The sequence below is a fragment of the Euprymna scolopes genome, chromosome 45 (genome assembly GCF_053919585.1).
Source record: "Euprymna scolopes isolate OS-2025 chromosome 45, ASM5391958v1, whole genome shotgun sequence".
Classification (NCBI taxonomy): Eukaryota; Metazoa; Mollusca; class Cephalopoda; order Sepiida; family Sepiolidae; genus Euprymna; species Euprymna scolopes.
Window position 1 is genome coordinate 38718221 of NC_136526.1, and position 15551 is coordinate 38733771.

Consider the following 15551-nt stretch of genomic DNA (forward strand, 5'->3'; position numbering starts at 1 on the left):
TATTTACTACGCTATAATCACATTGACTAATGTATACCCATTAACTCTTATCCTCGAGTGGCCTCCGGACCTTGATAAGTGGTGATTCCTGTATAAAACAAATGAGAATCTAAGTAACCATCTGATCAAATTCAAATCAAATTATTTTTACTCACCTTTTCTCTTTAGAGGTTGTTTCGGTTTCGTTATCTCCATTATTTTAGATACCAAATCCCAGTGTAAACCCAGGTTCGTTCTGTGAATAAGGCAAAGTGAAAAAAGTATTTAAATAAATGATAAGTTCTCGATTGAAATCGAATCTCTGATTCCTTGTATAACCATTGTAATGAATCCCCGTTTCTTTATTTGCAATAATATGAAATAAAAAAAAAATAAACAAATAAAATAACACAAGGGTGTGATCACCGAAGGTTGGAAGGTTCTACTCATAGACGCTGGCAATTCGAAACTGACGAATCAAATGGAGCCACGTCCTGCGAGTAACCAATCAGAAACCGGAATTGCTCCGTAGAAGTGTTGAGTCTTTTAGCATTCTGACAGATATTTTTTTCTTATCAACATGAGAAGGATCTTTTACTCTTTTCCTGCAGCGTTATAGAGTCCAAGACTTGTATGGAGCAGCTGCCCACCAACGGTTCTTCGTCTTTGAAGTTGTGCGGGGCAATTGATCACAGAAAACTCTTAATCTCCACGGCTTTTTTTTAGAGTAACTGCCCATCGTAAACTCTTCTGAAGTTGAGCGTTGATTTAAATTCAAGATAAAGATATACGTGCGCAAGCACTGAGCATCAATAAATAAATAAAATAACACAAATAAATCAATAAAAAATAAAACAACACAAATCAATAAATAAATAAAATAACACAACAAAAACTCGTCTTCCTTATAACCATTGTAATGAATCCCCGTTTCTTTATTTGCAATAATATGAAATAAAAAATAAATAAATAAATAAAATAACACAAATAAATAAATAAATAAAACACAAATAAATAAATAAAAAACACAAATAAAAAAATAACTAAATCACAAAAATAAATAAATAAATAAATAAAATAACACACATAGATGAATAAATAAATAAATAAAATAACAAATAAATAAATAAAACAACACAAATAAATAAATAAATAAAATAACAAATCAATAAAAAAATTAATAAAACACAAATGAATAAATAAATAAAATAACAAATAAATAAATTACAAAAATAACACAAATAAATAAAATAACAAAAATAATTAAATAAATAAATAAAATAATAAATAAATAAATAAATAAAACACAAATAAATAAATTAATTAAATAACAAATAAATAAATAAATAAAACACATATAAATGAATAAATAAAACAACACAAATTAATAATAAATAAAATAACATAAATAAATTACATAACAAAAATAAATAAATAAATAAAATAACACACATAAATTAATAAATAAATAAAATAACAACAATAAATAAATAAATAAATGAAATAACAAATAAATAAATAAAATAACAAATAAACAAATAAAATAAAAAATTAATAAAACACAAAAAAATAAATAAATAAAATAACAAATGAATAAATAAATAAAATAACACAAATAAATAAATAAATAAAATAACAAATATAATTAAATAAATAAATACAATAACAAATAAATAAATAAATAAAACAACACAAAAAATAAATTAATTAAATAACAAATAAATAAAACAGCACAAATAAATAAATGAACAAAATAACATAAATAAATAAATTAAATAACAAACAATAAATAAATAAATAAAATAACACACATAAATAAATAAATAAATAAAATAACAAAAATAAATAAATAAATAAATGAAATAACAAATAAATAAATAAAATTACAAATAAACAAATAAAATAACACAAATAAATAAATAAAATAACACAAATAAATAAATAAATAAATAAACAAAATAAGAAACAAATAAATAAATAAATAAAATAACACAAACAAATAAATAAATGACCTACGCGCAGCAAAATCTCGTCTTCCTTATAACCATTGTAATGAATCTCCGTTTCTTTATTTGCAATAATATGAAATTAAAAAAATAATAATAATAAATTGGAAACTGACAAATCAAACCGAGCCACGTCCTGCGAGTAACCAATCAGAAACCGGAATTGCTCCGTAGAAGTGTTTTAGTCTTTTAGCATTCTGACAGATATTTTTTTTCTTATCAACATGAGAAGGATCTTTCACTCTTTTCCTGCAGCGTTATAGAGTCCAAGACTTTATGGAGCAGCTGCCCACCAACGGTTCTTCGTCTTTGAAGTTGTGCGGGGCAGTTGATCACAGAAAACTCTTAATCTTCACGTATTTTGTAGATTAACTGCCCATCGTAAACTTTTCTGAAGTTGAACGTTGCATTAAATTAAAGATAAAGATATACGTGTGCAAGCATTCAGCATAAATAAATAAAATAAGACAAATAAATAAATCAATAAATAAAATAACACAAATCAATAAATAAATAAATAAATAAAATAACACAAATCTATAAATACATAAATAAAATAACACACACAAATAAACAAATCAATAAATTAATAAATAAAATAACACAAATCAATAAATAAATAAAATAACACAAATCAATAAATAAATAAAACAACACAAATCAATAAATAAATAAAATAACACAACAAAAACTCGTCTTCCTTACAACCATTGTAATGAATTCCCGTTTCTTTATTTGCAATAATATGAAATAAAAATAAATAAATAAAATAACACAAATAAATAAATAACACAACACAAATAAATAAATAAATAAAATCCCAAAAATACATAAATAAATAAAATAACGCACATAAATAAATAAATAAGTAAATAAAATAACAAATATAATTAAATCAATAAATAAAATAACAAATAAATAAATAAATAAAACAACGCAAATAAATAAATAAATATAATAACAAATAAAAAAAATAAAACACAAATAAATAAATAAAATACCAAATGAATAAATAAGTAAAACAACACAAATAAATAAATAAATAAATTAATAAAATAACAAAAATAAATAAATAAAATAATAAATAAATAGATAAATAAATAAAACAACACCAAAAATAAATAAATTAAATAATAAATAAATAAAAAATGAAACACAGATAGATAAATAAATAAAACAACACAAATAAATAAATGAATAAAATAGCATAAATAAATAAATTAAATAACAAAAATAAATAAATAAATAAAAGAACACACATAAATAAATAAATAAAATAACAAAAATAAATAAATAAATAAATAAAATACCAAATAAATAAATAAAATAATACACATAAATAAATAAATAAAATAACAAATAAATAAATAAATAAAATAACACAAATACATAAATAAATGACCTACACGCAGCAAAAACTCGTCTTCCTTATAACCATTGTAATGAATCTCCGTTTCTTTATTTGCAATGATATGAAATAAAAAAAAAAAAAATAAAACAAATAAATAAACAAAAAAACAACACAAATTAATAAATAAAATAACACAAATAAATAAATAAAATTACACAAATAAATAAATAAATAAAACAACACCAATAAATAAATAAATAAATAAAATAACAAATAAATAAATAAAACACAAAATAAATAGATAAATAAATAAAATAACAATATAAATAAATAAAGTAACAAATTAATAAATAAATAAAACAACACAAATTATTAGATAACAGATAAATAAATAAAAGACAAATAAATAAATGAATAAAATGACATAAATAAAATAACAAAAAAAAATAATTAAATAAAATGACACACATAAATAAATAAATAAACTAACAAAAATAAATAAATAAAATAACACACATGAATAAATAAATAAAGAAAATAACGAAAATAAATAAATAAATAAATAAAATTACAAATATATAAATAAATAAAATAACACAAATAAATAAATAAGACACAAATAAATAAATAAATAAAATGACACACATAAACAAACAAATAAATAAAAACAAATAAAATAACAAAAATAAATAAATAAATTAATAAAATAACAAATAAATAAATAAAAGAACGCAAATAAATAAATAAAATAAGAAACAAATAGATAAATAAAATAACACAAATAAATAAAATAACAAAAATAAATAAATTAATAAATAAATAAAATAACACAAAAAATGAATAAATAAAATAACAAAAATAAATAAATAAATGACCTACAGGCAGCAAAAACTCATCTTCCTTACAACCATTGTAACGAATCCCTGTTTCTTTATTTGCAATAATATGAAATAAAAAATAAATAAATAAAATAACACAAATACATAAATAAATAAAACAATACAAATAAATAAATAAATAAAATAACAAGTAAATAAACAATAACACAAATAAATAAATAAGTCAAATAACAAAAAAATAAATAATTAAATAAATAAATAAAATGACAATAAATAAATAAATAAATAAAATAACACAAATAAATAAATAAATGACAAGTTAAGCATGCATGGTCCCCCGTGAGTTCACAGTGAACGAGGCATAAAAAAACGAATCCCTGTTTCTTTATTTGCATGCTCTTCAGATTTTACGGTTTTAGATATGGGCGTATGCATACAGGAAATATTGCAATATTTTTTTATACAATAAGGTATGATCACCGAAGGTTGAAAGGTTCTACTCATAGACGCTGGCGATAGGAAACTTACAAATCAAATGGCGCCATGTCCCGCGAGCAACCAATCAGAATCCGGAATTGCTCCGTAGAAGTGTTGAGTCTTTTAGCATTCTGACAGATAATTTTTTTCTTAACACGAGAAGGATTTTTTGCTCTTTTCCTGTATTGTTATAGAGGCCACGACTTGTATAGAGCAGCTGCCCATCAACGGTTCTTCGTCTTTGAAGTTGTGCGGGCACGTTGCGCACAGTAAACTCTTAATCTTCACGGCTTTTGTAGAGTAACTACCCATCGTAAACTTTTCTGAAGTTGAACGTTGCATTAAATTCAAGATAAAGATATACATGCGCAGGCATTCAGCATAAATAACACAAATAAATAATTAAATAAATAAAAATGACTAAGTTCAGAAATTTCCCCCACCCTAATTTAGTTTGGGGCTAAATTAAGTTGAGGGAAAATTTCTGAACTTAGTCATTTTTTTATTCTCGTTTACTGTGCACTCACGGGGGACCATGCATGCTTCACTTGTTTTTTATTCATGTGTGTTATTTTATTTATTTATTTATTTGTGTTATTTTATTTATTTATTTATTTATTTGTGTTATTTTATTTATTTATTTAATTATTTATTTGTGTTATTTTATTTATTTGTTTATTTATTTTTGTTATTTTATTTATTTATTTAATTATTTATTTGTGTTATTTTATTTATTTGTTTATTTATTTTTGTTATTTTATTTATTTATTTAATTATTTATTTGTGTTATTTTATTTATTTGTTTATTTATTTTTGTTATTTTATTTATTTATTTATTTGTTTTTGTTATTTTATTTCTTTATTTATTTATTTGTTTTTGTTATTTTATTTATTTATTTGTGTTATTTTATTTATTTATTTATTTATTTATTTGTGTTATTTTATTTATTTGTTTATTTATTTTTCTTATTTTATTTATTTATTTTTCTTATTTTATTTATTTATTTATTTATTTGTGTTATTTTATTTATTTATTTATTTATTTATATCTCACCAGGATTTATTAATTTCACCAGGATATGACGTCATATCCTGGTGAAAATAAACAAAAAGTCCCAAGGTCTTAACATATTTAAATTTGAGTTCAGCACCATGCAAAACTGCTAAATAGACATACACAGGAAATTTTGAACAAATATGGTAAAATAGTTCCCAAAATGGAATATTTTTATAAGCCCTAATAAAAGCCCCTGAGGCACACCCAAGAGTTTTCGCGAAGTATAAACAAACAAAATTATATAGAAATCAGTTAGTTACAACTTTTCATAAAGTTTTATAAAAATCCAAGGCATCAATTTTTTTAATAAGCACAAAAGTGTCAATTTAAGTCATTTTAACCCGAAAGCTACCCGTGGCGTGCAACCGAAGTTTCCCCAGAAAATCCGTTCTGTTACTTTTTTTACTAATATCATGTTTAATGTTTGTGCAAAATTTTAAAAAATTCTAAGGTGTAGTTATTGAGAAAAGTGCGGACAGATGAACGGAGGAACGGACAAGAGTGAATTTACAGATCAACCTTTCTTTTGTTCGGGGGTCCAAAAAAGTAACAGTGTCAGGTTTTGCTCTTTTAAATTCTGCATGTAGCGAGCGATGTCCTATTTTTATAGTTGAGATTATTGAAAGAACATTTATTACCGGGAAATCTCTCTTTGAATGTATTATCATATATTAATATTTGGGTTTTCCTTAGAGGTGATTGTTGTTTTATATACTAAGAATGTGATCAAACAATTGCGCTTAAGTGGGCATTTTTATTTATTTAAACAAGTACAAACTCTTGTAAATTTGAGTTCATTTATGTTGGATTCTTCTCCGTTATTAAATATTTTCCCCATTACGTTTTTTAATAATTTTTACAAGATTGTCACTACAATTATAACTTCATTTTACAGTATTTTTGTCAACGTGAAAACCCGGCGTTTGAAACTGATGGCAAACACCTCGAGGAGAGACAGACAACGTGAAAACCCGGCGTTTAAAACTGATGGCAAGCACCTCGAGGACAGACAGACTAAGTTTCACACGGTCCTTTTTATCTACTAAGTATTATGCAATAGCTGATTCTACTAATTGGAAACCCCTGGAAATAAGCTGATGATCCCGGATGAAATGAGGCACATGCTGGGCGATTCTAACCTGAAGACGCTTGGTTGTCTTGCCTATAGACGGCACCACACCGATATTGACATTTGTAAACAATATTGCTTGACTGTCAGATAGACAACACGTCCTTGCGAAATGAGGGAAAGGCGCACTTTGTAAAACAAGTAATTCGTGGGGATAAAACACAAAATTAGAAGTGACAGGAGAGGAAATCTTATCTCCAAGACGTTGGTATTCAGGTCCAATCATAGGTAACTTGAAGTATACCAGAAATCCGGATGGACTATATTTAGATTGCTCAGGAAATTATTATATTTTCTTGTAGATAACTGTTGACCAATGGAGGCAGATACCCATTCATAATGAAAATAATTTTAATATTATCGATTTCAGAATATATATAAGAAGGATAGCAAATGGCAAGTGCTCGATGGGTTAAGTTTCTAATAATGTTGGGTTTGCTGGTTGTTAGTGCAAAATATATGTATATATATATATAAGTCCAGTAAAAGTAGGGTTTATATATATATATATATATATATATATATATATATGCATTTGTATGTGTGAGCATATGTATGTATGTATGCATGTATATATATATATATATGTATATATATAGTAAAATGTATAAAAACATGAAAAGTAAACAAGCTTATAACTTTTCTTTATTCGTTTTATATTGACGTGCAGGAATACAAAATGATATTATGAAAAAAAATTTAAAAACTTTTTACAAGTACATAATTTCGACCGACCATTCAGTCTTCATCAGTGTAGTGAAAGTGATGAGCATACATGGGGGAAAGGGGGGAAAGATAAAAAAGGAGGGGGTTGAGGAGGTATAGCAAATGAGAAGGTGTCACGTCAGTTTTAAATATATACGCATATAAGTATGCACATACACACATGCACACAGTACATATACACATAAAAAAGAAAAATCCAAAATTAAACATTAAATAAAAATGAAGAAACGCGCCTTTAACTGTCAATATTTTGAATTAATTAATATTATTTATTCCAAGAGAGAAGAAGAATTCAAAGGATATAAGACATTATGAAGAGAGACGCTATGAATTCATTTGTAAATCAACGGCTATTTCTCGTTCGAAAAAAGAAAGGAAACGTCGTATATATATATATGTATATATATATATATATATTCTCGTTCGAAAAAGAACGAAAACTTTGTATATAAATATATATGTATATTTATAAAACTCAAATGACCTTGTAACGGGTGTTATAACCCAACATCCGCTTTACGATTTACCCACTGCTTTCCTTTTTTTAAAAAATTTATTCCCCGCTTTTTAATACACCGTTCTTAAAAGAATTAATACATTTTCTTTTACACTACCAACATAAATAAATATGTTTTAATTTGCGTTACAAATAAATAATCAACGCGACAAGAAAACTTATTATTTTACTGTGTACATTTTCAGCGTCCCATTTGTTTTTTTTTTCGTGTTTAAATTAAAAATATATGCAAATTTGAATTTAACTATGTTCAGTGCACTTTTACCTATGAGTCTGGCAAACCATTTATAATTGCTGTAAGTTTTTTTAATAAATAATTATAAACAGAAAGATTCATAGAAATCTATCTATATTCTTATTTCATTTTAATATACTTTCATAGAAATGTTTCTGTTATGTCACAAAAACTATTTTCTTTACGTCACGATCATACATTAATCTCATAGCTAATATAACATATTAACCCAACGGGTCACGGGTAGTCTAGTATATATATATATATATATATATATATATATATATATATATATATATATATATATATATATACGTTTTATTTTTTATTACCGTATTTTTCTGTTAAGTTACATTATTGTTTCAGCTACACGACCGATTTTTGGCCGTTATGTAGCTTCCTCGGACTTTTACAGAAATGTTCGTTTATCGTGGAATGAAAGAGTGTATGATATCAGGGGAGGGGTGCGAGAAAAGCGGAAAAAAAGAAGGGGAGAAGGGGGAAAGGTGTGAGGGGGTGCTTGGTATGTTGGTAATGTTTTAGTTTTGGAGTTTAAGAACATTAGGTGGTTTTGGGGGGCCTGGGAAGTTCATCTCTGGTGTGGCTGAGGGAAGGGGGATACATGGGAGGAGGGAGATATGTGGGGGTAGGAAGAGGAGGTTACTTTAGATTTCGAGTCCTAAGGTTTAGGTTGTTAGCGTTCTCGTTGGTGAGATGATTTCTGGATAAGTATGTCTTGACCTGTTGGGTGTTCGCTTAGGTTGGGAGGCGAGAGGGCTAGGATTTTGTTTATCTATTTGATTTTTATTTGTTGTTAAGTGCTTGGAGAGGGTTAGCTTGCGGCCGTACGCACGAGCACACACATGCGCACACACACGCACACAAACGGTTAAGGCACCAGACTGTGGTAAACATGATCTGAGGTTCGATCCCTAGAAACAGTTGAACTACGCTGACGAGAGGTAACGACCTCGAAACACGCGTGTACGTAGATTACTGTTTTAAAAAATAATAAATAAATAATATATATATATATATATATATATATATATATATATATATACTAGCAAAAATACCAGTCGTTGACTGGGTTCAAAAACAGCCTACAGAAAATCGACTCTGATTTATGAAAGTATGATAGGTTATGAAAAGGAAGGGTTGTAAATAGATAGCTTCGAATTGGGGGGTGAAAACAAAACCAAAGCAAAATATGATGAAAGTAAAAATAAAATAGATAAACCCCATAATTTATTATGCCATACCTGTTCACACTGAAACACTTATCACAATATTCTGCGGATCTATATTAAAAAAACCTTGTTAAACTTTGTGACATATTTCCATTCTATGGAGGTCAGGCGCGAACGAACACCCCATAATTTTATTATACCATATTTCTTCAAACTGAAACATAATTATCAAAGTATACTTACACAGATAGATATGAAAAGTCTTTATTAAAGTTTGTGCCAATTTCCATTCTATGGAGGCTAGGCGCGAACGCATACCCCACAATTTTATTATACTATCCCTATTTAAGTTAAAACATACTTATCAAAGTATTATTATGTACATCTATATAAAAAAAAACACTTGTAAATGTCTTTTTTTTATTTTTAAATTTTTTATTTCCATACTTTGGGGGCCAGGCGCGTACGAAGACCCCACAATTTTAATGAATCATCATTATGCCAGATCAAACATACCCATTTCTGTGTCTGGATACATCTTCTATCATTATATGTGATATGTTTTCTATAATAGTCAACAAAATAGGAGCCTATTCGTGACCAGATGGTATTTATTTGCTCCCCCACCGAGCAAATTAGGCACAAGGCCGATTTTAATGTGAGGAGTGAAGGGAGGGGGAAGGGGAAAAGGGGACCAGCTCCCGAGAGGTGGGAAATGGGAACTGGTTAAATGTCAGGCATGTGGGGTTGCCCCCACATCTGGTCTTTGCTAGTCATGGCTAGTCATAGCTTGCAGTATCTGCCGGAACAGATACTACACTTTGATGGTATTTATTTGCTTCCCCACTGAGCAAATTAGGCACAAGGCCGTTTTTAATGTGAGGTAAAAACCAGATCCCCTAAAAGTAGGCAAAAAGGGGGCACTCTGGTTACCAAAAATAATAATTGTCCCAGTATAGAGGGTTTCCCCTCCATTGACTGGTACAAATCATCTTAAGTGCAGTATCTGCCGGAACAGATGGTATTTATTTGCTCCCCCACTGAGCAAATTAGGCACAAGGCCGATTTTTAATGTGAGGAGTGAAGGGAGGGGGAAGGGTAAAAGGGGACCAGCTCCCGAGAGGTGGGAAATCGGAGCTGGTTAAAGGTCAGACATGTGGGGTTGCCCCCACATCTGGTCTTTGCTAGTCATAGCTAGTCATAGCTTGCAGCATCTGCCGGAACAGATACTACACTTTGATCTTGGCCCGAAGGCCACGGAGGTTGCCTAGTCGTGACCAGGTACACACACAGACGTTCAGCTGAATATTATAGATATATAAAAATGTAAATTGAACCAAGTAATAAAGATCGTTCTTACGAATTTGAATCTGCAAGTTTCGCATCTTTGGAACTTTCAGATTTTTCTTCCGTAGGATATCCCTGTTAAGCAATGAAAAATATATGTATTAGTTGTCTTTACAGAAACGTTTGGTACTGATAACAAAGTTGAAATATTCAAGATAAACAAGTTATTTAATAAAGATAATTGTGTATGTGTGGAATATAACTATTCACATCCAACAATTCTACACAAAAAAACTGCAATTTGCTCGGACCCTATGTACTGTTCATAACTTGCCCTACATGTGAATAAATTTTATGTAAAATTTCAAATGTTTAGACCAAAAATGTCTGAGTAATTTCGTAGGGATCGAAGATCTAATTTTCTTTTTACTTTGACCCCAATTTTGACCCCTAACCATTTATTGTTTTGGTCTGAAATCAAAATAAAAAGGTTGGCCCATGTCAATGTTACCAATATCTAAAAGTGCAACTGTTTATACACAAAATTGACGGATGAATTTGGTAGAATTTGCAAAGGTCAACTCTTTCAAGTTCCGCTCCAAAACTGATTCAAATGCTTACCGCATATCTATATAAAATTTCAAATGTTTAGACTCAAAATTGGCACAGTAGTTTGCTAGATACCGCAAAGATCAAATCTTTTGAAGTTGGCAGATAAATTTCAAACCCAAACTGATTAAAAAGCTTGCCCTATTTCTGAATACACTTTATGTAAAATTTCAAATGTTTAGACCACAATTTGTCTAAGTAATTTGACCGAAGAGATCAATTTTTTAAAACTTTGACTCCAATTTTGACTCCTTAACATTTATTGTTTTGGGTTCAAATCAAATTAAAAAGTTTGATCCATGTCCAACATGTCTTACATTATAAAATTTCATGTGTTAAAACCCAAGGTTAGCGGAGGAGCTTGGTAGAGTTTTCAAAGTTTAAATCGTTGAACTTTGACCCATTGACAGACAAATTTCCGGCCGGAAACCGATTAAAAAGATATTCCCAAATCTCAGTACCCCTTTTGTTAAACCTCGAGACGGTAGACTGAAAATTGATTGGGTAAGTTAAAACTCAAAGTTAGCGGAGGAGCTTGGTAGAGGTTAAATCGTTGAACTTTGACTCCTTGACAGCCAAATTTCTGGCCAAAAACCGATTAAAAAGATTTTTCCAAATCTCAATATCCCTTATGTCAAATCTCGAGTCTGTAGACTGAAAATTGACAGAGTAGTTTGGTAGCGAAATGTACACACAGACACACAGACACACACTCACACACAGAGACAATTTCACTTATATATATGTATATATATATATGTGTGTGTGTGTGTATATGTGTATATATATATATATATGTATATATAAAGCCCAACGTCTGCGTGTGTGTCTCTCTGCACACGAATAGGCGCCTATAAGTGGGCACTATTATAATAAACTCACTACATACAGTAAAATACAAGTATTGCTTTTATATGCACGCACACACACACATTTATATATATATATGTGTGTGTGTGTGTGTGTGTGTGTATATTCATTTTCTTCTTTTAATTGTTAGTGGGTGTAGTAGTAGTAGTAGTAGTAGTAGTAGTAGTAGTAGTAGTAACTTAATATATTATAAATTTTCAACCGTATCGTACATTAGGATTATCTTTCAGTGGTAACCTTCAAAACTATATGCCAGCGTTTTTCTTTTTATGGTTGTTTTTTCATCTCCGAGCATCGATTTTGCTGAAAGCGAAAACTTATCTTGCGTCATCAAACTTATATGAAAATGTATGATTATATTTTGTTCTAAACCATGTTTTCTTCACATGTTTTTAATGTGAAAGCATTATTGCAACAAAGTAACTAGACATGTTATCGAAATGTGAAATTTTATCTCCTATTCTTAATCAGTTTTTTTTTTAAATTTATTCTAAAGGATAATATAATTTTGATGGTTTAACATTGTACTGCATAAGATTTATGTCAAAGGACGTTAAATAGATGAGTGAAGACAGTGTAGCGCCAGTTCTCCCTTAGCTTTCTTGGTATTGATTTGAAAGACGTAATGCATGATAAAATCGCACTGACGAAAATATAGCGAGTTAAGGTAAGAGGAGCGTGAAGCCCTTACAGTATCACCCCTCCTACTGATGTACATATCACTGAAAGGTAATAAAACAAATAAAAATCTATAAGGGTTTTTTTTTATCAAAACAGCGTATGGGTCACAAAGACAAAATATAGGTTGTTTACTGCAATATATATATATATATATATATATATATATATATAAATATATATATATATATATATATATATATCAAAAGTAGTGTTGGGACGATTTATTCAGTTTTTTTTTAGGATATAATTTTGGTGGTTTACCATTGTTTGACTCACACGGAAATATATGATGCAGGGTATGTACTGCATAAGATTTATGTCAAAGGACGTTAAATAGACGTGTGAAGAGAGTGTAGCGCCAGTTCTCTCTTAGCTCTCTTGGTATTGATTTGAAAGATGTTATATATGATAAAATCGCACTGACGAAAATATAGCGAGTTAAGCTAAGGGGAGCGTGAAGCCCTTACAGTATCACCTCTCCTACTGATGTACATATCACTGAAAGGTGATAAAACAAAATAAAATCTATAAGAGATTTTTTTTTATTTAAACTGCGTATGGGTCACACAAAGACAGAATATAAGTTGTGTATTGCAAAAAATATATATATATATCAAAAGTAGTGTTGGAACGATTTACCGGAATCAGAAATCGGAAAAATTGGAGCTTTTGGGGGTATTGGAATCGGTATCGGAATCGGAAAAATTTGCGCATATTTTCCGATACCAAATCCGATTCCTTAAATTATCTTTTTTTATTCGATTTTGGTTTAAGAAAGATTTTCCACTGCTTGAAGTAATAATAAAATAATAAATGTTTATTGATTTTAAACTTCCAGTATGACATAAATCTCTAGATCACCCCCTCATAAGTGTGTTTTTACGTCTAAGAAAATATATCCACAGTTAAGATGTGTTTTTACAATAATCGGAATCGGTAATTGTATCGGAATCGGGAATTTAGTACGGAATCGGTAATTGTATCGGAATCGGGAAAAATATTGGAACCGTCACACCACTAAAAGAAAATTACATAAAGGTGGAAGACCATCTAGCGTTCTCACTTTGTACTAGACTTATTTATTTTTGTCTGATTCAACTCTTTTGTTCGGGAATAGAGTAGGCATTGATTTTATAAACATTATACGAAATATACAGCAAGGTAGGGTTCAATGGAGTGTGTAAGCCTTATAGGATGATTCCTCATTGATTGAGCATAAAATAAAAAAACATATTAGAGAATTTATTATTAAAATTAAATTTAATTATTTTTATTTAAACGTATTAGATATCATTGTAAAAAAAGATATAGAAAAAATAAAATAATTCAATCTCTACGTACCTCTGCGTTCAATGTAAAACAAACCAAACCAAAAGAAATGACAGTAAGCGTCAAAATGTAAACTGAGTTAAGCTTAGGGAAGCGTGAAGCCCTTACAGTATCACCCTTCCTACTGATGTACATATCACTAAAATGCGATAAAACAAAAAACATCTGTAAAATTTAAACTGCGTATGGGTTACACAAAGACAGAATACAGGTTGTGTATTGCAAAAAAAAAAATATATCAAAAGTAGTGTTGGAACGATTTATCGGAATCAGAAATCGGAAAAATCGGAGCTTTTTGGGGTATTGGAATCGGCATCGGAATCGGAAAAATTTGCGCATATTTTCCGATACCAAAACCGATTCCTTAAATTATCTTTTTTTATTCGATTTTGGTTTAAGAAACATTTTCCACTGCTTGAAGTAATAATAAAATAATAAATGTATCGGAATCGGGAGATTAGTACCAAACCTGTAATTGTATAGGAATCGGGAAAAAATATTGGAATAGTCCCTACCACGAAAAGGAAATAATATAAACGAGGAAGACCACCTGGCCTTCTCGCTTTATACGATAATGCCTCATTATTGATTAGCGATCAAACAAAAACTATTAGTGAATTTATTATTAAAACGTGATTTACATGAACTAATTTTTTCTTTATTTAAACGTATTAGATTTAGAAAAAAAATAAAATAATTCAATCTCTACGTACCTCTGCGTTCAATGTAAAGCAAACCAAACCAACAGAAATGACAGTAAGCGTCAAAATGCAAACTGATCCACATTTTGCCATTTTTTTTTAAATAGTTAATTAATTAAATAAATGTTAATTTTTTTGTTCTTCAGAGTCGACGTCAATTTTTTTTTACATTTGCTTAAGTTAGTCGGATTTTATTTTTATATATAAGAAAACGAAACGAAAACGAAAAAAGAGGCGTGGCTTTCTTTTTTGTTTTCGTTATAAAATGACCGAGTGAAAAATAAAAAACGTGCGATCAAGAGGCGGGGCTTTAATAACTTTACCGTGGTTATCCATATAGAATGCGCCACGTAGACGGAGACAAACAGTCAGACATATAACCTTTTATATATAAGATTATCCATTTAGAATGCGCCACGTAGACGGAGACAAACAGTCAGACATATAACCTTTTATATATAAGATTATCCATTTAGAATGCTCCAAGTTACACAAGGACCCCACTCTGCCATGCGTTACGTTTGAGGAGGGTGTTAGATTTATTACCAATAGCATTAAGTACCCTTAT

General features: G+C 28.5%; 1 protein-coding gene across 4 annotated transcripts in view; it reads right to left on the minus strand.

The window, feature by feature from the left end:
• The window catches only part of LOC145269464 (uncharacterized), a 53694-nt gene extending 38440 nt beyond the window's left edge, over positions 1-15254 (minus strand). For 2 of the 4 annotated variants that reach the window (XM_080125163.1, XM_080125161.1), the window contains exons 1-3: positions 14295-14858; positions 10867-10928; positions 156-235 (exon numbers count right to left, since the gene is read on the minus strand). In XM_080125163.1, the coding sequence (XP_079981289.1) occupies positions 156-235; positions 10867-10928; positions 14295-14447 (295 nt within the window). In that variant the 5' untranslated portion in view covers positions 14448-14858. Of the gene's footprint in view, positions 1-155; positions 236-10866; positions 10929-14294; positions 14859-14995 lie in introns of those variants that run through there. The other 2 variants (XM_080125162.1, XM_080125164.1) reach the window with 2 other exon arrangements.
• Positions 15255-15551: the final 297 nt, after the last annotated feature.